This window comes from Meleagris gallopavo, chromosome 7 (assembly GCF_000146605.3).
Source record: "Meleagris gallopavo isolate NT-WF06-2002-E0010 breed Aviagen turkey brand Nicholas breeding stock chromosome 7, Turkey_5.1, whole genome shotgun sequence".
Classification (NCBI taxonomy): domain Eukaryota; kingdom Metazoa; phylum Chordata; class Aves; order Galliformes; family Phasianidae; genus Meleagris; species Meleagris gallopavo.
This window is the reverse complement of record NC_015017.2, coordinates 34,231,563-34,253,469: the sequence shown is the minus strand read 5'-3', so window position 1 is coordinate 34,253,469 and position 21,907 is coordinate 34,231,563. Positions and strand designations below refer to the sequence as shown.

Sequence of the window (21,907 nt, the reverse complement as noted above, 5' to 3'; positions counted from 1 at the left end):
GATAGAAAATGTTACAGCACTCGTTCTCTGAGCATGCCAAAGTGAAGCAGCCAGTCATGCAGTTGAAAGACCAAGCACCAGTAAAAGCCTGACTGCTAGCTAAATGAAGGGCTTTCAAGCTTATTCAACCTATACAGGAGGCTGCATATGTAAGGTAAAAATCACTAAGAAAGCATAGCAGGAGAGGAGGAAAGCAACAATACCAGGAAGAGGTAAGTAATCTTAAACTTATTTAGTAATTAGTCTGGTGCAACTAATTACTTACAAAGTTGGACAGTTAAGCAACAGTTGAATTGACCTTTGCCTTTCTTCTATTTAACAAAGGCATTTGCTTCATATAAAACACAAAAAGCCTGTGGGACAAAGTCCTAGGGCAAGACTTCATCTAAAAAAAGTTAACATTCTTAACATATTTTTACTTGATGCATATTTATCAGAGAGAAGTATTTGAGATAGAACGAACTTAACTTTTTTTTTTTTTACACATGATATAGTCACAAGCAAGTTTGTTTCTATATCAAGCTCTGGAAGTATGACATTTAAGTAGTATTTTGATAAAAACCACTCCAACCTGAAAAGATCTGAGAACCAGTAAGTTTAAATTTATTGAGTAATGTCAACAATACTATAGTTTCTACATTTAATTCTGTAACGCAGCTCTGATCTGCTCATTCTGATTAAAACACAGTAAGATCACTGTAAAGCAACATTGGCACATGAAGTCATAGTGTTTGCATGATATTCAATGGGGTTAGTTTATCATCAGATCAAAGACACTATGCATTTAAATGGTCTCTACTGTAAGCTTCGCTTTGGTTTAAAACCTCTGTACATGTAATTTACATACAGCTTTGGCCCTTGCATGCAGGGAAGGATATAAAGCATCTAAAACTGAGTTAGGCTTAATGCTAATAGGATTATAGTAGCTCTTATCCCAAAGACAACTTTTTTTCAGATGACTGTTGCAAGGCTAGGAGAGTTAGGCATGAACTAGAATGTGTTGTGCACTTTAAATAAAATGAAAGTTATTTTAGAAGTATTTGCAACTTATAGATTAACCGAAAAAATACTGAGCTCAGTATTTGTGATTAGCAATAAATACAAATTAATGTCTGCACATCAATTTAAGTACGCTAACATCACTTTATCGAGTCTGATTAAGAACTGTAAAGCAGCGCAGTCTGCATGAACTTGAACACTAAGTATTTGAGTATAGCCCAATAACATCCATAATTAAACAAGCTAATGCAAAAACGTGCTCCATTGGACAGAGGGGGATGGCTAAACTTTCTTCCCCAAAGAAGAGCAAAACTACTGCTGCAGCCTCTCCAGACCTCCAAGCTGGAGCATTTGGAGTCATTCTTCTCAAACCCCAGCTGAGGTCTGTCCTTGAGACTATCACTCCCTGTCACTAATGACAACCTTATTTTCTCCTCACCACAAGTTGGTAGATCTGTAAGTGTTAACTTCCCTGAAGGAAAATGAATAACATTCTACTTGTGAAGACACACAAGGTAACACAGCTACAGTTACATCAGAAGAAAGTTGTATCTGCTGAAAAGGCACCTGCAAGTCGAAAATCTTCTTTTGTTAGCACACTGTACATCCGCTGGGGCAGTGGTTTAGAATAAGGTGCAGGACGGGGGACAGTTGTGCGCAAAATGATCTCCCGGCCTGTGGGCGGTGGGAAATCTGACATGGAGCCCGTGTTGAGTCTTCGCTCATCTGCTGAACCTGATCTCCTCAGTTCTTCATCAAGCGGAGGCACTGCAGAAATCTTAAATAAAAGCAGAAATGTAACTATATGGCTGGCTGTTCCTTACAACTAGAATTCAGAAAAGAATTCGTAAGAAGAGAAGAGGAAGATCAGCAATGGTAAATATCAGAAGGCTTTACATATACACACAGCAAGACACTAATGGGATGTCAAGAAATAAACTGCACACAATCAAATGGAAGAACCTTTGTGGATGGTAATGCTCAGCCCAGGTTAAGCTCCTTGGGTTTTGAAAAGCATGAAATAAGGTTTTCACCACACCTTTCCTCAGTCAGGAAACCAGCCTCAGCTCTTCACTGCTACACACTTGGTCAAGCCACCCTCACTGTAGAAGTAACCAGGGCCACCACTAAGCCTTGACAAAAAGTCACTTGCCTTTGAAACTCAATATGTAACTGCAGTGTCCTCTCCATGACCAAAGCAAGGCTTGCTAGGATTACATCACAGAGCAAACAGAACACTGGCAATCTGCATCTCTACTCACTGCCAGTAAGCAGCAACACTACAGCTGCATAGTGGAAGGAATGGCATACTTCTGCCAACTTCCTGGCTGGTCCTCAGATTTCTGACAGACACACACAAACACACTCCGATAGCCTAACAGGGTACTGAACTCCTTAACTAAAGGCTGGGAACATCATAGAAGAACCCACAGAATGACCTATGCACTCCCTCTGCTTCCAGCTCTCACTCATCCAGCCCCCAAGAGCAGGAACCTAGTTCTGCTTGGCTCTGCAGCCTTTGACACAGGGTCAATGATCAGGGACAAGTGGCATTTGTACTTCCAAAAACAGTTCAAGGAAACCAGACAGAATGTTCTCTTTGCTATACTTCTTCAGTTACTCTAGTTCTCCCTCTCAGACCACCTCTATACTTTTGTCCAAAAGTTTCAGTAGCCTTAATAAGCTTTGCTATCTCAATAGTTTTGGCAGTAGCTGGACTGTGACATCCACACAGTATACTATACATCATTACCTTCCCCCAAAGCATCTGGCTGCTTAATAGGCAAGAAAATAGTGACAGCAACAGAGAAGAATATAAAAGGAAGGCCACATATTTCAGCATCAGTGAGTATTAGTATTCACCTGAAGAAGTGTTTGCATTTTTTGTTCTGGTTTTTAGTTTTATATTTTAAATTTGTCTTCATTTTCACTTCCCGATAGGCTCTAAAAGAAAGTCTGCAAATGAGGAAAAACCATTCTGGAAACACAATATTATTTTTATGCTCAGTAACTACAGTACCAACCACATCAGGCTGTTGTACTCTTATCTACCAAAAGGTTCACCTCTATGCAGCTAAGGAAGATGAGTGGGAAATGAGGGACAAAGTTGGTTACCTCATCAGAAGATTCAGTCAGCTTGAAAAGGGATGAGAAAAGAACCAGTGATGAAAGATAGAAACAAAGGCAAGTCAGAGATGACTAACAAGAGGCTAGAAGGAGACTGTAGGTTTAAGAGACATCATGCACTCTACTTCTAAGAGCATGCACTTGCTATCATATTTTCCCTGAGAAAGCTTGAGAAGAAGATATTTTACACAACCCAGAGAAGAGTCCAGATTCAAAAGGTAATGAATAATAAAGTCATTCAACTTCTAATTCCCAAACAACTCTCTACCAAACTAATTAATGGTAGATTAAACATGCTTTCCTGTATCCCACTAAAAAGTCTTAGTGACCAGCAGCTAGTGGGAGGTGGCTGTAAGCTACTAAACTCAACTCTAGAAATTACATGTATTTTTACTTGTTGTTAACATTAGAAATTCAACTTTTAAAACAAAATACATGATTTAAAAAAGAAGTGCATACATTTACAGGGCATAATCTTAAGATTTAAGAGAAATTCTTTTAAGTTAAGCTGGCTCTTACATGTTGAGATTTGCAACACAACTTTCACTAAAGTTCTCTTAAGGGTAAAACAAATGTTCTAATTTTTATTTATCAGAAAAACTGTGGCCTGTTTTCAGAATGGTCCTTTTTACATTGAGTTGCAAAATGTTACAGATTATTATTAAGGCATCCACACCTCAGAAGCACTTAATTCCAAATCACTTTTTTTTTTCCAGCAGTGATCTCTAAACATTGTTTCAGGCTTTAGGATGTCTGCAACATTATGTCACCTTGTTATTATCACTGCAGTTAAATTTTAATTAGATTTTTTGATGCTACAGATAGTTGAAATTCTGAGAGAAGCTGTAGGCTGACTGCAGTCCAAGAACTTTGGAAATCAATACTTACCAAGCCAGTTATTAAAAAAAACTGCTTAAGGAAAAAGGCATTATTTACAAAAATAGAAATTTACAAAAAAGAAATGGGGAAAGATTTCAAGAAAACAGATACAACACGGGCAGTAAATAAAGCAAATACAGAGTTGAGACAACTGACACTTTTCCTATGCACATAAGTTCCCATACCAGAAAGTATTTGAATATAAGCCTCAGTCTAAAAAGTATTTAATATTATGGCATGCTTCTCTGCATTCCATGTCAAACCATCAACACACTCAACAGTTCTTACTGTAATGTTACATATGTTACACAACTTCACTGAAGCAGAAATTTGTGCCATAATTGCATTACTGTTATAATTCAAAGTAAATCAAACATTAATGACAGCTCTATCTACTCAACTTCCTTTCAAGTTTCACATCCCAGGTCATCTACTCTTGGTGGGATACTGTTGTAGCTAAACTCATGTTAACATCAACAAAAAAAAAAAAAAGACTCAAAAAATGCAGTCACATTTATAAAAATACATGGATATATGTAGACAATATAAACAGCCATCATATGTTAACTTATTGCATTTAAATGGTTTGAGGCATCAGAGCAGCAGTCAAGAACTCTCTTACCCTCTGAGCATTCACAAACAGTTTGTGAATAACGCTGCCAGCAGGTCCTCTTCCTGCACCAAGAACAGACACTTCAGGCTGCTCCAGGAGACAGTTCACAAATCTGATGGTACAAATGATTAAAAAGAGAAAAGAATTTTTGCTTATTCTAAATCTAAAAATACAATTGCTTCCCATGAAGGGGTCTCCATCTAACAGAATTAGCACTAGGGGCTAACTCTGAATTCTCTGTTCCAAAAAAATTAAGGAAAAAAATTACATTTCAGAGTAACACTTCCTCTCTCCCCCTTAAACCATCTGTCATTGCTTCCTGCCTTATTGCTCATTCTTTCACACTAAGCTTTGACACTAACAGGTGAATGATCTCCCTGAACGATCTTGAGCCACAACATTTTTTCCATCATATTTTCTCCTCCTGTGTTTTTGAAGAAGATGAGGGAGAGGGCAGTATGATGGTCCTGAGCTACCCACTGGGGTTAAACCATCACCTAGAGCAGTAAGAACAATTTATTTCTTTTAAAGCATGTTACATGTTAGTCAGCTTAAGCAGAAAGTAAATCTGACAGCAGGTAGTGACAACAATGAAACATGCCTTGTTACTTTTTATTTATATGTCTTACTGACATTAAGAATTACTAGGGAAACTACAATAAGAAAGTGTAACCTTGGGCAGCATTTCATTCCGTATTAGTTATAGAAAATATGAAATTCCTCATCCTTCTAATTTTACATAAATTGCAACAAAAGTTGATCGCACACCTTTTGCTTACACAAAAATGTCACATTTCCAGTACCATCTACAGAAAACAAATCCCATCAAAATAGCACATATCACATGCTTTAAAGAGATGGTTACTCAGACAGGCATACAAGGCAACCACCCCTCGGTAGCATAGGGACAGGGACACCAAATTAAATACACCACATTAAATATGACTCTTTAGTATTTCTGTATTATCATCACTTCCATGTTTCCTAAATTTTGACACTACTAAAAAAGAGCATCAGAGGAAAAAAATAAAACAACTCAAGGGAATTAAGTAAGTAAATAAATACATGAAATTAGTCACCTTTGGAGATCTTCCTTCTCGTCCTCATTTTCACATTTCTCTACTCCAAATTTTGCCTTCAGAGACCTGGCCCTGGCAATGATAGCTTCCACACTCATAATCTGAGCAATAATTTCCTGTAGTTTAATAGAAAGATTTACTCTTAGCACTCCCACAAACAAGTCTATCAAGTTTTCAGCACAAACCAACACAGAAGTCTTACTTCTAGCTTCTTGTCCTCCGGATTTGGAAATCGTAGGACTTTACTGGAATGGGATATTATCTGTTTAATAATCTTCTTAACTGAAGATATATCTTCTAGTACTTCTGTTAGGAGGAAAAGAACCAAACAAGTTCTCATTATTGCATTAGTGTTCAACCTAAAATACCATAATAGTTTATTAAACATTATTTACCTTCTTCCTTTACCTTGAGTACGGCTGCATGGATGATGCAAGGCAAGAGATGCCGTGCAAGGTCAGCTGGTTTCTGAACGGCAAGGTAATGAAGTACCTTTAACAACAAAAATTAATACATTAATGATCAGAACTGCTTCTCAAAGTTAAGGTTAAGTTCAAAAGATAAGCACCTATCACTAGTCACAGAATTGTTACCTTCTCTGCTTCTCTAGTGTCATCAAAGAGTCTCTTCTGCCTCCGTGCTGGGACTGGTTTTGCTGTCTCCCAGGCCTCCACCCACATGTTGCTAGGGATCTTCATTCGGGCACTCAGCTCACCTTTAATTACCACATTTCCCTTTTCATCAACCACTTCCTCTTCGATGTAATCCCGAGGAGAGTACCACCTCACAAAATCCTCCAGACAACAGCCAGGATTAGCTGCCTGGAATGAAGATGACATTAAATTTGTACTTCACAAAATCCTATAAAAGTATAATAACTGGCTAGGAAGGCAGTACAGTTTTGAGGGCACACCACAGGCTGTGAGCAAGAAATTCAGGGAATTTTGTTCATAGTCAGCAAAATGTACACTAGAAAAGGAGACCTGGGTGAGGGGAAAAAAAAAGAGCAAAGCGAAACAGCGGAGTGGGGTGTGAGGAGGAATGTATGTGGAACCCATGCCATCAACAAAAAGAAACCTTCCTCTTATACCCACCCCAAAAAAAAACAGGAGATTCACACATTACTGCAGGCAAACTCAAAGTCATACTGTGAAGTCAAGCTTCTATCTGGTACTTCATAAATGCAAGAAATATTAAATTTTCACAAATTTTTATCATAGAATCATAGAATGGCCTGGGTTGAAAAAGTACCTCAAAGATCATCTAGTTTCAACCCCCCCTACTGTGGGCAGGGTCACCAACCACTAGACCAGGCTGCTCAGAGCCACAACGCATAAGCTTATAAAAGTAAGAATAGAAATGAAAGAAAGAATTAGTAGGCTGCATGAACATGCTTCCAGCAATGACCTTCCATCTTTTAACTACAGAAGTTCCTTTTCTTCTTCCTTCAAAAAGGAACCTAAAAATAAATATCCTCCCTCTTTTATAAGAGCTATCCTGATTTTTAATTTCCAGTTTATCAACTAAAATGCCATATTTTTGGTTTTTTTTTTTTTAAGTTTGTTTTTTTAATCTCCCGAAGTCACACAAATCCAACACCGTACAAATTCAGCAGAACACTACAGTGCAATAGACTGGATAGCCATAGATTCTGAAGTGTTTAAGCAGTTTTATCAATAGGCTTTTAATTTCAACTTTAAACTATTTTGAAAATGTTTTGCCTAAGGGAAAAAACTCATCATAAAACCCTTAAGAATTGTTCAACACACGCAAGAATAACAATTTGATTAAGACAAAAGCAGGTTCATGGAATTTTTCAAGTAGTACTACCTTAAAAGACTCCATATCTGAGAGCAAGCAGGCACTCTGCATGCGTGCTCGAAGATGTGCACCTTCTGCTGAGGTCCCAAGTTTTGCCAGAACCTCGGACTGTTCCTCCAGCAAATCCTCAGTCATGGGTGCTGGCTCCTGCAAGACAGAAAAAGGCAAGTTCACAAGTAGTTTCTCCTCATCTTAGCCCTTACTAAGGAAGAAGTGGCTGACAGCTTCCTGTCACTAGGAATTCACTGTACTCACTTTGTACTTTAAGGAAATAACCTTAAGTTTCTTTGGCTTAACCTGAAACCGTGCATCTGAAAAGGATGCTAACAAACAAAAGAAACACTACCTGAGAAAGAAACATTGTCATAATACAAAAAACAACAGATTAAGTCTGATGCTTGACTGATACTATTTTGATTAGACCACTGTGGTAAAGAAATGCAGGATTTTTGCCGCTGATACTGTCAGCACATAATTAACTGATGACATTCTGCCTCACTGCACTCTGCTTGTTCTTTTTACCCACGCGAAGCAACATCTGTTAGGTAAATTTCTCTCAAATGAAAACCAATGTATTCATGCATGGCTGAATTCACATTACTTCCTCTGACACCACTGTTTCCTATTTCACCCCTCTACAAGAAAGTAAGAGTTAGATAAAGTTTCCAGTTCACTGGGGGAAACCTGCTCTAGATAGTGAGGTCCTAAGCTGATGACTATGGCCTTCTGAAATATTTCTCAGTGCGTCTCTAAAAGACAAGAAGCAACAGCAAAACTGATCCAGTACTCTGGTCCATCTGATGGAAATTACTATCATCTCAGACGACCAAACACACAGAGTCTTAAATGTGTCACACCAGAGAAACATAAGGAAAAAAAAAATAGGGAAGGAATGAAAGATGCGTTAGGAATTGGAAATAATGAAAAAAACAGAGTGTGAGGTAGACAAGACAGCTTAGTTTCCATTTCAAATGAAAGAAATGTGTTTTGAATTAAATTTGGTAAAAGCAGGTAAGACTTCACTTTAAACAGTTTCATCAAGTTATAAATATTGAAAATCCTTTCTTAAGACAGAGCCATCCCACTGTTTTAGGACCAAATATATAACCTGCAAACTACATGCAACTTTACAGTCCTGAGAACGAATTGTACTGTGTGAGAGTCACACTGCATATCTGGCTCAGTTCTGGCTATCTAACCTGTGTTATGGGAATGTAGAGAGGCTCTCCCGGATGCAGCAGCGTCAGCTTCCCATGAGGATGCAGACGGCCTTCTGGTTTCAGGTTTACAGGCTCTTTGCTGCCTTCTTTTGCTCCTCCTTTTTTTCCATTATCCTGTCCATTTCCTTTCAGATCTTCTGTGTCACTTAAACATTCAAAAAATTCCTCTTCACTGTCACTCCATGATTCCCAAGACTTTCCAACTTCTTTATCAGTCTCCTTCAGGTAATCTCCAGAGTGGTCTGCTCCTTTTCCAGTATCACCAGAAGAACCACCAGGTGAACGATCTGACATGCTCCCCCTTTTCCCCTCATCTCTTGCTTTCTTTCTTTCAATGCAGCAGTTTAACATCTAAAAGTTAAATGGGGGGGTGAGGAGGAGGAAAAAAGTGTTTAGCAATTACTTCTTTGACAAAAAAAAAAAACCCATCACAGAGAAACATGAAGAATCACAAAAATCTCTTACAATTCCAAAAGACATTAATCCCATTGAACTGGTACTATAACAAAGATTTTGCCAAGAAATGGAGGTCCAGACCAAGTGATACAAGCCTAACTAAATCTATAAAAACCAACATATTTAAATAATAATGGTTATGACTTGGATTGTTTCTCTAGGAGAAAAATCATTCTGAAATTTGGGATATTTACCTGAAGCTTCTGATGCAGTAAACAGCATCTCAGATCTGGAGGGCCATTAGCTAATCTAACAAAAGGTAGAAGTGTAACTATTACCAATTATGAAGTTGAACTTTTCACACACATGGTCTTAAATCATCTGAAATCCAGGAAAGGGGCAGATACCCACAACGAACCCACCCCCACCTCTTCCATTATGCAGCACTTTTATAGTCCCAGCAGACAAGTAGTGACTGAACAAGCACAGAATTTAAACTACATTTACTTCCTAGAAATCGTTTCTGAAGCTCAGAGATCAACTGCAGCAGTATAAAGCAGACAGATTCTGCATTCCCTGGTCAGTTTTGTATTTGAATGATAGCTGAGACAGCATCATCTGCCTGAAAACGCAACTACACCAACAGGAACTGGGAAGAGCTCCCTTAGAAAAGTGGTGGAACTACACCACAAAACAAAGGTATTTCTATAACAGCTCCTTCATTTTTATCTGATAATTTAGAAGCTAAGCATTTGCATAAGCTTCTTTTTCCTCCAAACAATGGAATGCTCTTTAACTGGAGCTTCCTTCAGATGTCTCAAGTTTAATGGAGTGTGCAGATTCTTTCCCTACTCGCTCTCCTTTCTTACTTTAGGAAGGAAAGATAATAAAAGCAGCAGACAGCATTTGCAATTAAATAAATAAATCTTACCCTGGAATAAGGTAGTTGTTCTCCCATCTGTAGCGCATTTCTAACACAAACTCTTGCCAAAGATGTGCCACTCCTTTTACTCCTCCATGGTAGAAGTTTATCATACAAAGACATAAAGCTAACTTGTATGTCAGACTATCAGAAGGAGCAGATTTAAACTGACTGAAGAGATTCTACATAAGAAATAAAAGAAAGCAGGAATAGAGAACCAATGGTATTTTTCACCAAAACCATACAATATGTGTGTTCTGTGTATCTTTCCAAATTTCACCAATTATAAAACAGAAGGCCACAACAAAGTCTGTATTAACATGCACTAAAGATCGTGTTCCCTCCCTGTCTTCCCTCTGTTAAGTATCAGTTGGTATAACTGATATAACTTACGTAATCTTCATTCTCTGGAGGAGGATTGCTTCCTGATGAAGTGCTAGCTCTGCTTTCAAATCCTTCTGCCAGTTTGTCAACAGCATCAGGAAATAAGAACTTGAAGAAATAACATTTAGACTTAGGCAGTTTCAAAAAGTGGATCAATGCAATTCAAATAATGCGACTGACATCGGAAGCATTTTTTTCTTTAAATTAATTCTGCTCACTTACCAGAAGAATAGTGTTCAAAACTTCATTGTTCAAAGGTGATTCATCTACACCTCTGTGCTTGCGAATCTTTTTCTTTGCACTGTGAACCATATTTGTGACAGATAGTTTATGAATTGGGACAGGTGCTGGCTCAGTGAGCTTCGACAGAGCATGAGTGATATCAGCAACCTCTATGCAATTAAAAAAAGAAAAAAACAAAATCAACTCAAAAATCTACCTGTTGTAATCAATCTATACTTCTCGCATTGATCTTTAACACCCTATTAACCTAGGCTGTATCCTCATGCTATCAATGTTTGACCCTTGATACAAATTCTTGGTCACAAAGTTATATAGCAGAACCAGGAGTCACAAAGGAGTCAAAGACCAACAACCTTTAATTTATTTTTTCTGAATGAAGACAAGACTGGGTTGGCTGTAGCTAGTGCCTGCCACCTACTGCAAGTGCTGCATACTTGCAGATAATGACAGGCAGAGTATCAGCAAAAAAAACCTGCTGAGGAGCCCATTTACACATGGTAAAATTGAGTAAACTGTAGGTAACAGAACATGCAAGTTTATGCTGGAGCTTTAGATTAGACAATCTGTGCACTATTTTGTTTTAGATTCTTCTGTTAAACTCCTCAAATCAAAAGATTTTCCAGACAAACCTGTTGCTCGTCAACTCCAAAACCAATGAATTAATATCGTTAAAAAGTGTAAAAACAAATTTAAGTGAATAATTAGCCTGGAAAACCTCGTCTTGGCAGACATTTTAAGGAAACAAGAGGTAAGGGAGGGCTGAAGAGACTGTGTCAAGCAATAGAAGTAGGATGGACGTGGCTCTGGGCAGTCTGATCTGTTGGTGACCCTGCACATAGTAGGGGGGTTGAAACTAGATGATCATTGTGGTCCTTTTCAAGGCCATTCTACGACTCTATGATTTTAAGTAATACACATTCTACAGAGCCTTAACACTTTTTAAAGCTAACTAGCTAGCTCCTTTTATTTTGTTTTTGAGCTCCTTCAAAATACATTCAACATGTAAAGTAAGAGTATTGAAAGAAAGGGACAAGGGCATCAGAAAAAATGCCAGTATCCCCACACTGTTGGGATAATGCTGGACTTGTTGGTCTAACAATTTTGCTTTTAGCTTCATTTCATTTCTTTCTTTCTCAGTAAGATAGGCCTTTGAAGTGGAAAGGAGATCAAAGGCTCTCAAACACTGGCTGTTTAAAAGCACATAACATAGTATTTCAAAAGGCAGAAAGAAGTAAGTATAAAAATACAGAAAATAATGCAGATAAATCTGTTTAATGCTTGCTCAAAACCAAGTCTTCTACGTAAGCAGTCAAAAGTAAAATCTCGTTTTCTAATTAAAAATATAACATTGGAATTTGTCCTCTGAGCCTCCAAGAGCTGAAATTGCCAATTCATGTTAAGTATTCATATTAAACATTGCCCAAATTTGTAGGAGTGTTCCAGAAAATGCCTGAGAGTAAAGAATATAAAATACTGCTGAATCTGAAGTCAGGAGAAGTGGGCAGGAAAGGTTAGATTTGTGAAATGAATAACAATCAAAAAACATAAGTCAACAAGATTTTAGCTTTACCTTTTCCATCCTCTTCAAATGCAGACCTTCCAAGTATTTCATCAGTTGACTCCTTTCGACGACAAAGCTTGAAGAATTCATTAAGAAAGTCACCTGTAAGAGAAACAGTTTCTGAACATCTAGATTAAAATCTCACTGAACAATAAGCTACCATCAAACAGTTCTTGAAAGATGACGACTTCGACTTTTTTCTGAATGAACACAATAGTCTGTTCCAAAGCACAAAATATCCTTAAACCAGATAACTGAAGTATCAGAAAATGCACTGCTAGACACCTATCAGCCACCACTCCACAGCATAGACCTCACCTGAAGCAAGCTGCAATTGTACAGCAGAACAGAACATACACAGTAAACATTTATTTTCTCTGGAACCTGATCAAGTAAGAACAGCACTGAAGTTAATGGCACACAGACATAGACTAATCTATAAGAAACTATTTGCAAAGCTTGTGTTCTTGGCAAAAGAAGTCCAAAATACAGTACACTTAAGGAAATTAGGGGAGTGAGGAACCAGGTCACTGGGGAGTCAATAATTAAATTCTAATTTCTAAACTTAATAGCTTAAAAGCAATAAAAGAAGATACAAAACTGTGATGTCTTACCCAATAGACACTGAGGATTATCTGCTTTTCTGACTCTTACAGACCACTGTGGTGCTTGAATAGGATCTAGATCACTGGGGGGGGGAGGGGGGAAAAGGTTTAATTCCATAACCATAACCACAACCACAGGTATACAAGAGATGAGCACTAAATTCTTAAACAAAATTTCATAGTTATGAAGCTATAATATACACCTAATTATACAGAGGAACATGAAAAGCATTCTAAAATGTAAGCAAGAGTTCGTTTTCACATACAAATATGACATGAATAAAAATCAAAAGAACAACTCAGCTCAATTTTAAGTAAAATCACCTTTTGAAGTCTACTGATGTTGAAAAATTATTTTTGCATTACTTAAAACAGTAGACCACAATTCTTTTTTTTCCTTTCTGATGTACAAGTATACATTGTTCTTCCTCTTTAGGAATAGGAATGGTAATCAGTGAACTCCTAATGCTTTCCTCATTCTAAATCTTTCTACCCTCATTTCAAGAAAAAATGCAACACAAAACTTACAAGGTTAGCATGGCAGTGTGCCCCAAGATGTACATTCTGTTGAGATCACAGCATAACAACATTTTCTTACACAGAAATGCACTTCAAAAGTATTTTTTCCTGAGTATCTATCAGTAGATCTTAGCACTCCACAAAAAAATAGGTACAGAGCCCTAATGTCACTTAAATGCAGCACTTAACAAGTGGAGAGTACACATCCAGATATGTGCAATTCAGACAAAATACTTACGAATAGACATCATTGTCAACAATTATACCTTCTGTTAGGTGAGGCCATGTGGTGGCTAGATGGAGCTCACTGAAACAGAACAAGATGCAAGTGTCTATCAAACTTAAGATCTTGACTTACATGACTGCTTATGTTTAAATCCCTACGTGGATTTTGCAGCTAAGCACAGAACTGTGCATATTTTCAACAAGTTTCCTCACTTTTGCTTATTCAAGAGCACATCACCCAGCACTGCACTCAGCCTTACTAGCAGCTGGCACACAGGTCCCTTTCACCACTCCTCTCCGTAAAAGCAGAGATTGTACATTATCCTCTGTAATGGTATCCCATTACAGAAAGAAAAACCTACATAACTTGCCTACAGCTTTAATAGTGTCTAATACATTGAATGATCCTTTGATTTGCTGAGTAGTGATGGGGTATTTGGAAAAAGACATTAGAAGTATTGTAACAACTCAATTAGTAGATTCTCTCATGTAAAGTCTACCATAAACGTGACAGTAAAAGAAATTTTCAAGTCCAAATGCTGAATGAAAGAATGCTGAATGAAAGCATATGATTTTTAAAGTTTTCTCCAGTTAACGTGTTCCAACATAACAGTTTCAGGAACAAACTAAGTACTCTGTAAGTTTATGATGGAACATCTATGAGCTGCAATTCTAATACCATTATATCGCCTGCCAAGTTGTGTTATTTGCTATTAAAGCCTGTACTTGGATAATATAGCATTCTGCTACTGACACAGTCAGTATACGACAGCAAAGCCAAATGACATACCTTAAAGTCCTCCATTAAGCAAAGTTATTAAAAAAAAATAACAAAACCAAACAGGTTTTTGAACTTTTATCTTACCTAATAGGATCTTCACAGGCACCAAATGGTAACTTCCCAAATTCAAGACCTCCAACTTCTCCTCCAACTAGAGCATCTATATCTGAACATAAATCAACAGATTTTCCATACAGAATTCACAGGGTTTTTGAAAAAGCATATCATGTCATTTTCACAGTAAGACTGCAATGTGTTGGCTGACCAGAAAATAACTGAATAGCTGAGGTATAGAGCAATGAAAATGCAATCCTAGCACATAGCCAAAGTAGTTGTTTCCAATCAAAACTAGGAAGTAATTTTGCAACCGGATAATGAAAACAACAAATAAAACTCTTGTCATTTGTGGTGAGGAAAGGCTAACCCTCTTATGTACGAGCAGATGACAGCTATGAAGACAGCCTTAAAGAGTTCAAGTTCACAGAAGAACAAATAGACACAGATTTGTCAGAAAAAGTTCCGGGCAAAAAATTAGTTTCATTCAGAAAAAAGGAAGTCTGAAAAAGTAACTGCAGGAGTGAGAAACCAACCACTTTGAAAAGGCTGTGGGAAAATTTTACAGGAATAATGATTCACTGTGCCTCCTGCAGTTAAAGACTCAATCCAGTGATCTAGAGGATTCCTTTAACTACTAAGAAGCCAAAGATGCCTACCAGCATCCTCAGCCACTTCAATGTCAATACACATTAAAGACAAAACAAAAATTGATACGTTTCATTGACCATAATTTAAATGGCTAATGATGTTCTGAAATGCATCTGATCAACTGACAACACAACTGAGGTATTAGGTATTAATTAATTTACCCAAAGGCTGTATGAGAGTAGGTCTGGTAAGAACAAATCCTCGTAACTCAAGAATGACCACCAAGGACGCACACAAGAGCTCACTATGAGATACTAAGTAAGCAATCTAGGACAGTGTTTTTCTAAGTAGCATTACTGGTGCAAACTTTTCAAGCCTCATATGTATACCTCAGATTGAAGACGTTATTTTTCCTCACCTCTCCCCTCAGCAAGAGCTAATATAATAAAATGCTTGATCAGCAGTTTTTTCTACATAAAAAAATAACTCCTTCGCTTAATAACAACAAAATAATCCAAAGTTTTATCTCAAGCAAGGTCCACACAAGATTTTCTCCTCTTCCTATTGTTAATAAATAGCAAAGCATTAAAATCAATCTTTTTATTGAAATAACCAACCACTACTCTTGTGAAGTATTATCATCTATCAAAACATGAATTCAGCAGTTTCTGTGTGGAACTCAGGGCAGAATTCTTTACAGATCTATGGACAGTTATACTCTTCTCTCCAAACAGATACTACAGTTCTAGACATATCACAATGTGTCAGAATACTAATAAAAAAAACAACTGTCACAAACATAAGCCACAGTCATATCTTCAGAGCTTTGACCTTGCTAGCTCATCACAGCCTTTAATTCCTCTGGCAAGATACAGAAACGTTTTCTTTAACATTTACTATTTATCTTAAGACAGGCTATTATATGGACACAAAACTCCCACCTGGTGGCTGCTGTGGCCAGAAGTACTGTTGCCAATCTTGAAGCACATACGTAAGCCGAATAGCCATGCTAACTGGAGGCAGTGGTGTTAACGGGCATCCCTTGAAAACATTCATTGTTAAGTGCACATCCTCTACAATATCCTCATACAGAACTTAATTCTAATGCAAACTACCAGAAATTTCATCAAAACTGCAAAACCCCCAAGAATTACCAGTAAAGCCACTGCTTAACAAGACCCTTGTGCTAAAACTGAGCATATAAACATTCTAAAACCCATGCAACATTTACAAGCTCTATTTAACTGGTAACGTACAAGTAACTAACACAGAATATGACAGGTTTTCAGTAAGGACTTTTTCAGTGTTTTGATGAGATTACAACTAATGTTGGTAGTCAGCAAAGTGTTGCAGTCAGCTATACCACTCTAGAGAAGTCCACTCAGACTCCTCAGATTATTATCTATCATACATCAATATTGTTCTTCACTATTTATAGTAGGTTGGGTGCTGGAGCTACAAGTATCAGAACAAACATGCACCTCAACCTTCCCCTCTCCTTTTAAACAGCAAATAAAGCTTGTCTCTATTGAAAGAGGGAGTTGTTGCAAGTAGGCTGCAAAACAGAAAGATTCCTTCATATGCCAGTGGAGAATTAATACAGTTTTTTTTTTTTTTTACTTTCTACTACTAGATACAGAGCAACAATATCTGGGAAGACACTCTGTTGGTATTGACAGTAAATCTGATCCTTACACAACAATTTGCTAGAAGACAGAAGCAAATGAATGGCAGTCAGGTAACAGGTAAGTCAGGTATGTATATACGGATGCACTTACAATCTTGGACTTGAAGACATCCAGTAATCCTGATAAGTGAGTGTACTGACTGGGAACTTTGCGAAGATGAACCATTTCAAAGTCAGTTCGAACTCCTGGACCTTGACACTCTCCAACATACATACGTCGCCATTTCTGATGTATTTGCACAAACAACGGCACCTGACTGTAAAACATTCACATTTTGGATTATCTCTGCCAGCTCATAGCCTTTTAAACACCATATTTTTTACAATATATTTCTCTTAGGAGAACACAGTTCAAAATGCTAAATATGAATCACAGAAAAATATTCTTAACTTCATCATTAAAGAGAATGTCTAAAAAATGCAAAGATTCAATGATCTTTCAGTCCAATTATCAAAAGCTACTAATAATTACTAGAAATTCACAGTTAGCACACAGAAGAAATCTTTCAAAAGTTGTGTTCCATATGCCAGTTATCCCAACAACATGCAACAGTTTTATAAGCCTTTGAGGTTTCCATACAATAATGAATATAAATAACATACTGAATCAATATCTATATAGTTACTGGGGGAAGATATTTAAAAAGTCTTTTTGTAACAGTATTATGGTGCAAATGCAAGAAACACAATGTAATTCACTGACAACTAAATACTTCTTCCTAAATAAATAAAGAACTGTATAAATAGTACACTAGTTTCACCTGAGCATATAGAAAAGTTCATGCTTTCACCTACCAGCCAGTGTTGCCCAATGCAATAGAAACAGAACTCAGCAGGAGGTTACATTTCGATTCACTAAGAACCGCATCATTATTTGCAGCTGGAGCAATAACCACAAACTCACGTAAGCCGTACCTTAGAGAAAGAGCAGGGAAAGACAACATACTTGTGTGCTCCAATAAACCAGTTCAAACACAGAATTGTCAGAAATATTACAACCTGAATAATCTAATTTCCACCAGCAGGACATGATTCTTATTTTGCTGTGTGTCGCTTCTTTCAGAGAGGCCAAGATCCGACTGGGAATGCAGTACTGTAGATCATCTCATCGCTACACTAATTCAACAATGCTCAAACACTACTGAAGTCATATGAGGATTTTCAGGTGTACCAGTCCTGAGTTTCTTACTAAAGTTAGTAAAAACTGTAATTAGACTTAAAAACAATCTATCGCTATCCTCCTCTGTATTAAAGAAGAAAGGCAGCATACATACCATCTTACTAGACAGTGAGCTCTAGGAGGAAAATCATTGTTCATGCAGAGCAAGTCCTGCATAGGCAGAGGAAGGGCATCTGCAAAAAAAAAAAAAGTGACACGTAAGAGCATCAGCATCCATTTAACTAACAGTTTACTTTAGCAGTTTGTTCACTTAAGACATAGTAAAAATCAGAAATATCAAGTCCATCAGATCCCCCAGAATTTCACACAGATGCAAATCAACACTTATGAAATCAACACTCTGAAATTGTCTTTTGTCATATCCTTACAACACCTGTGACATATTTCAGGCATGAAAGAGTACTTTCAGCTACCTTCTACACCTTCTTCTCTCCCATCTCTGTCACCAGGTTCTTGTACAAGATAATGATGTGTAACTGAGAATTTGAAGTCTGCAAACGAAATTTCATCTGATTTCTCCTCCCACACTCCTGTAGTATATACACCCTGTAGATTGAAAATAACAAACAAAAGCAACAAACAAAGCTATTACTTGATCACATAAATTTAGTTTAATATTTCACTTTTTTCTCCTCCTGTAGTTTTATTTTACAGCTAGGCACCATTTACTACAAAGATAATTCTCAAAGCGCTTAAAGTTAGCGGAATGCTAAAAGCCACATTAATCACTTTCATTTCAAGGACAAAAGTCTTCAGCATTATGAGGCAACGTAAAGAGTAAGTCATGTGAACAACCACTCTTTGTAAAAAGTGTCTTCTCACTAGAAAACAAGAGATCCAGTATAGAAAACAAAATACAGGAACACATTGACAACTATGGTTGACAATTAGTTCACTAGATATTATAAGCTTTAATCCCTAATACTTGGTACTCTAAAATTAAGAGTCGTAGAACTCCTCTGGAAACATGACAGCCATAAATCCCTTAATTTCCCACTCATTTTACAGGACTGAAGCACTGCCAGAAAGCTGCTAATTAGTCTTCTGGAGAAAAAAATTAAAAAGTCTCTCTATGAGATGTACTGAGTCACAAGTAACCTCATGCACGAGTATGTGAGGCATGCCAAATGCACCAGAGAGGGCAAAATAAATAAATAAGCTCGTTGAGAATAGAGAACAGCTAAAACAATGTTCCCAAATGGAAAACTGGCAATGAATAGAAACCATAGCACTAGCCCCCATAAGAAGATCGGTACTTACCAAGGAAATTGTCCATCTGGCAGAATTCCAGTAACCTCACAGCACTTGTTTGTTCAATAGCTAGTTTTACAAGTGAAATTCCTAACACAAATCATTAGCTGCCATATTTAAGTAAATTAGAACACACATAAACATATCCATGGGTACTGCTAGTTTCTAACACTGTGGAAGCTCTAACTGACCAACTGACCTTTTCCAGAGGTTTGCCTGAAGAAATCCCAATAAGTTTCCAGTCATTCAACACTTCTTCTATTTTTGAAATAAATCTAGTAAGAAGGGAAAAAGGTATTAATGTTTCCTGATTGCTTGCTCAGCTTGTGTTGTAATTCAACTCCCAAAAGCAGACAAGTAGTCCTACTGAGGAATTCCTTTAAAACAACACAAAAAATAATAACATATCAGGGATCGCAACAAAAACAGTCTGTTTCCTTGTACAAATAAAGCAATGCTTTTAGTTTCACATCCCAGATAAGCCTTATTTTTAGCAACTGTTGTGAACATGCATTGAATGTTTATGAAGTCTCACCTATTTTCACAGAATCACAGAACTGTAGGAGTTGGAAGGGACCTTTGGGGATCCACAAGTCCAACTGCTTCACTGATGAGCACTTCAGTTATACTTCAAGCAGCATTTTTTCCCAAAAAGGTAATTCCTAACATAGGGGAACATGCTTTCTGTCTCCCCTACTCACCCTTCCCCCCATATCCCAACCCTCAATTACTGGTTTGCAAAAAGGGTTTCAAGCATGACCAGCTAAAATTAAAATACGTCCCAGTTATGGCCAACATAGGCTTTAATTTAGATCAATATATAGATCATGCATTAAGACAATGCGAGTTGGAAGAACTGAGACTGATGTTATACATTTGTCTGGTAATACAATAAAACAGAGCCCTGCTTCACTGTTTACAGAAAAATAAAAACTACATTAGACACATAATTGTAATCTAAATTCAAGTTTAAACACAGACCTCAAAGTCTTTTTCTATTGTAGATATTCTCACTGGAAAAAGTATTTTAAAGAATAATACATAAGAATGCAGAGCAATCTTCACCTGACGTTGTTCTGTATGCTGCTCTGCTAACTTTGAAGGGCTTCAACCACAAGGCAAGTACTCGACTGTTACATTACAACACATGGGCTTTATGGATGTTCGCTGTAATCCTCGGCTAAACCTGATCTTCCACCAGGTTCACAAACAGCCTGCCTAGATCCTCTTACCCACTGCAACCGAGCACTGCCAGCCCTACCGCAACCGCACTGCCCAGGAATCCCTTCATCTGAGCACTGCACAAAGCACCTTCCATGACTGCCTGCTTCAATTCCGCTGACAACAAAGACAAGGCCACCGAGTTGCTGAGAACTCGAATCGCGCCCGACGCCGGCAGAAATCCGGCCGGGGAAGGAAGGTGAGGAGGCGCCGGGACTGTGAGGAGCAGGGCCGGCCCCGGCCCGCTGCTTGCCCTCAGCACGGCGACAGCGCGTACCTCTCCCACTCGGAGGCGGTGGTGAAGTCCGTGATCTCGAACACCTCCGACTCGGGCTGCGGGGAGACAGCGGGAGAAGCAGTGAGCGGGGAGGCGGCCGCGGGCCGGGAGCGCTGGGGATGGACGGGACGGGACGGGGCGGGACGGGAGGAAAGAGAAAACACTCACTTCGCTGTCCGCCGCCATCTTGCGCTGCGCCCGCCCCACGCGCAAAGGCTGGCGGGAAGAAGCGGCTGCCTCATACGGCGCCTCATCTTCACAGAGCGCCTCGTCCCCGCACGGCGCCTCATGAAGGGGTGAGGTCGAGCTCTCCTTGATCTGAGGGGCCTCTTTTAGGACAAATTCCTGACTGGCTGGGATGGGGTATCTTTACGGGGCTCGGTGTCCCTCACACAGGAGAGTGCTGCCAGCCCTCACAGGAGTTTCCTCCGAAACTCTCTCAGTCTGTGATCGTTACCCCTTCTCCGCCTCCCTGCGGTACAAACTATTTCTCCATCATAAATATACAAATAAATAACGTAATCCTCAAGGCCTGCTGCATAAGGCTACCTGCAGCGGGACAGAGAATAATTAGTGAGAATTTACTGGTGATAGCGGGGAAAATGACGTAGAGGTAAAGAAAGCACTGAAAGCATCGAGAGAAGGGAGAGGGCTGTGGTGCCGCCCGCTGCCGTGGCAACGCGGTGTAAACGAAGCGCAGCGGGCCGGCCGAGCCGCTGGGACAGGGATAAAAGGACATGAATAGGGACAGGGATAGGGATAGAGATAGGAACAGGAATAGGAACAGGGATAGAGATAGGGACACGAATAGGAACAGAGCCCGCTGCCCCACCGCCTGCACACTGTATGTGGAACCGGTGCCTCTGCCGTGCTTCACTGTGGAAACACACGGTAAGGGCTGGCTTCGGTCTGTTTTATAGAGCCTTTCCAGCTGTTATTTGATTTTTTTTTTTTTTAATGTTCAAAAAAGGGAAAGTTTGGCAAAGCTCAACATATAACTCTTAACAGGCTCATATAATGACCCTTCTAATGGGTTATCTGGTGTTCAGCGCGAGGAGGAATCAAAAGTGCTTTCTTCTACAGCTGCTATTCTGCGGAATATTGGTTGTCCTTCTTATTTCTCCTTTGTAAGCCTCCAGTGATAGTACTGCCCGATATCAGGGTGCAGCATTGTTTGGTATTAGCGGTATTCCTCTCTCTCTCTCACACACAAGTGTCTTGCAGAATTGATAGAATTAATTTAATCTAAGATAAATGGATGAGTCTCTTGGG

The 21,907-nt window shown here is 38.6% G+C and overlaps 2 protein-coding genes across 4 annotated transcripts in view; one reads left to right on the top strand and one right to left on the bottom strand.

Annotated features, from left to right (window-relative positions):
• Positions 1 to 582: 582 nt before the first annotated feature.
• On the bottom strand, positions 583 to 20,889 carry RAB3GAP1 (RAB3 GTPase activating protein catalytic subunit 1). 2 transcript variants are annotated; one of them, XM_003207727.4, is made up of 24 exons: positions 20,804 to 20,889; positions 20,636 to 20,691; positions 19,337 to 19,412; positions 18,300 to 18,432; positions 17,981 to 18,059; positions 17,502 to 17,621; positions 16,798 to 16,963; positions 15,961 to 16,060; positions 14,459 to 14,540; positions 13,607 to 13,675; positions 12,859 to 12,932; positions 12,254 to 12,346; positions 10,663 to 10,832; positions 10,450 to 10,548; positions 10,066 to 10,238; positions 9,389 to 9,443; positions 8,718 to 9,089; positions 7,528 to 7,665; positions 6,291 to 6,518; positions 6,093 to 6,189; positions 5,900 to 6,003; positions 5,698 to 5,813; positions 4,628 to 4,730; positions 583 to 1,777 (listed from the first exon to the last, which is right to left on the bottom strand). In XM_003207727.4, the coding sequence occupies exons 1-24, from the start codon at positions 20,819 to 20,821 to the stop codon at positions 1,535 to 1,537; spliced, it is 2,964 nt and encodes a 987-aa protein (XP_003207775.1). In that variant the 5' UTR covers positions 20,822 to 20,889; the 3' UTR covers positions 583 to 1,534. The 2 variants fall into 2 exon arrangements, with proteins under 2 accessions (XP_003207775.1, XP_019472880.1); XM_019617335.2 differs by lacking the exons at positions 583 to 1,777; positions 4,628 to 4,730; positions 5,698 to 5,813 and having other exon boundaries at positions 6,106 to 6,189; positions 20,804 to 20,888.
• MAP3K19 (mitogen-activated protein kinase kinase kinase 19) overlaps positions 20,843 to 21,907 on the top strand; it is a 34,024-nt gene continuing 32,959 nt past the window's right edge. The window contains exon 1 of one of the 2 annotated variants that reach the window (XM_019617331.1): positions 20,843 to 20,931. In XM_019617331.1, the coding sequence (XP_019472876.1) occupies positions 20,924 to 20,931 (8 nt within the window). In that variant the 5' untranslated portion in view covers positions 20,843 to 20,923. The other variant, XM_003207720.4, reaches the window with a different exon arrangement.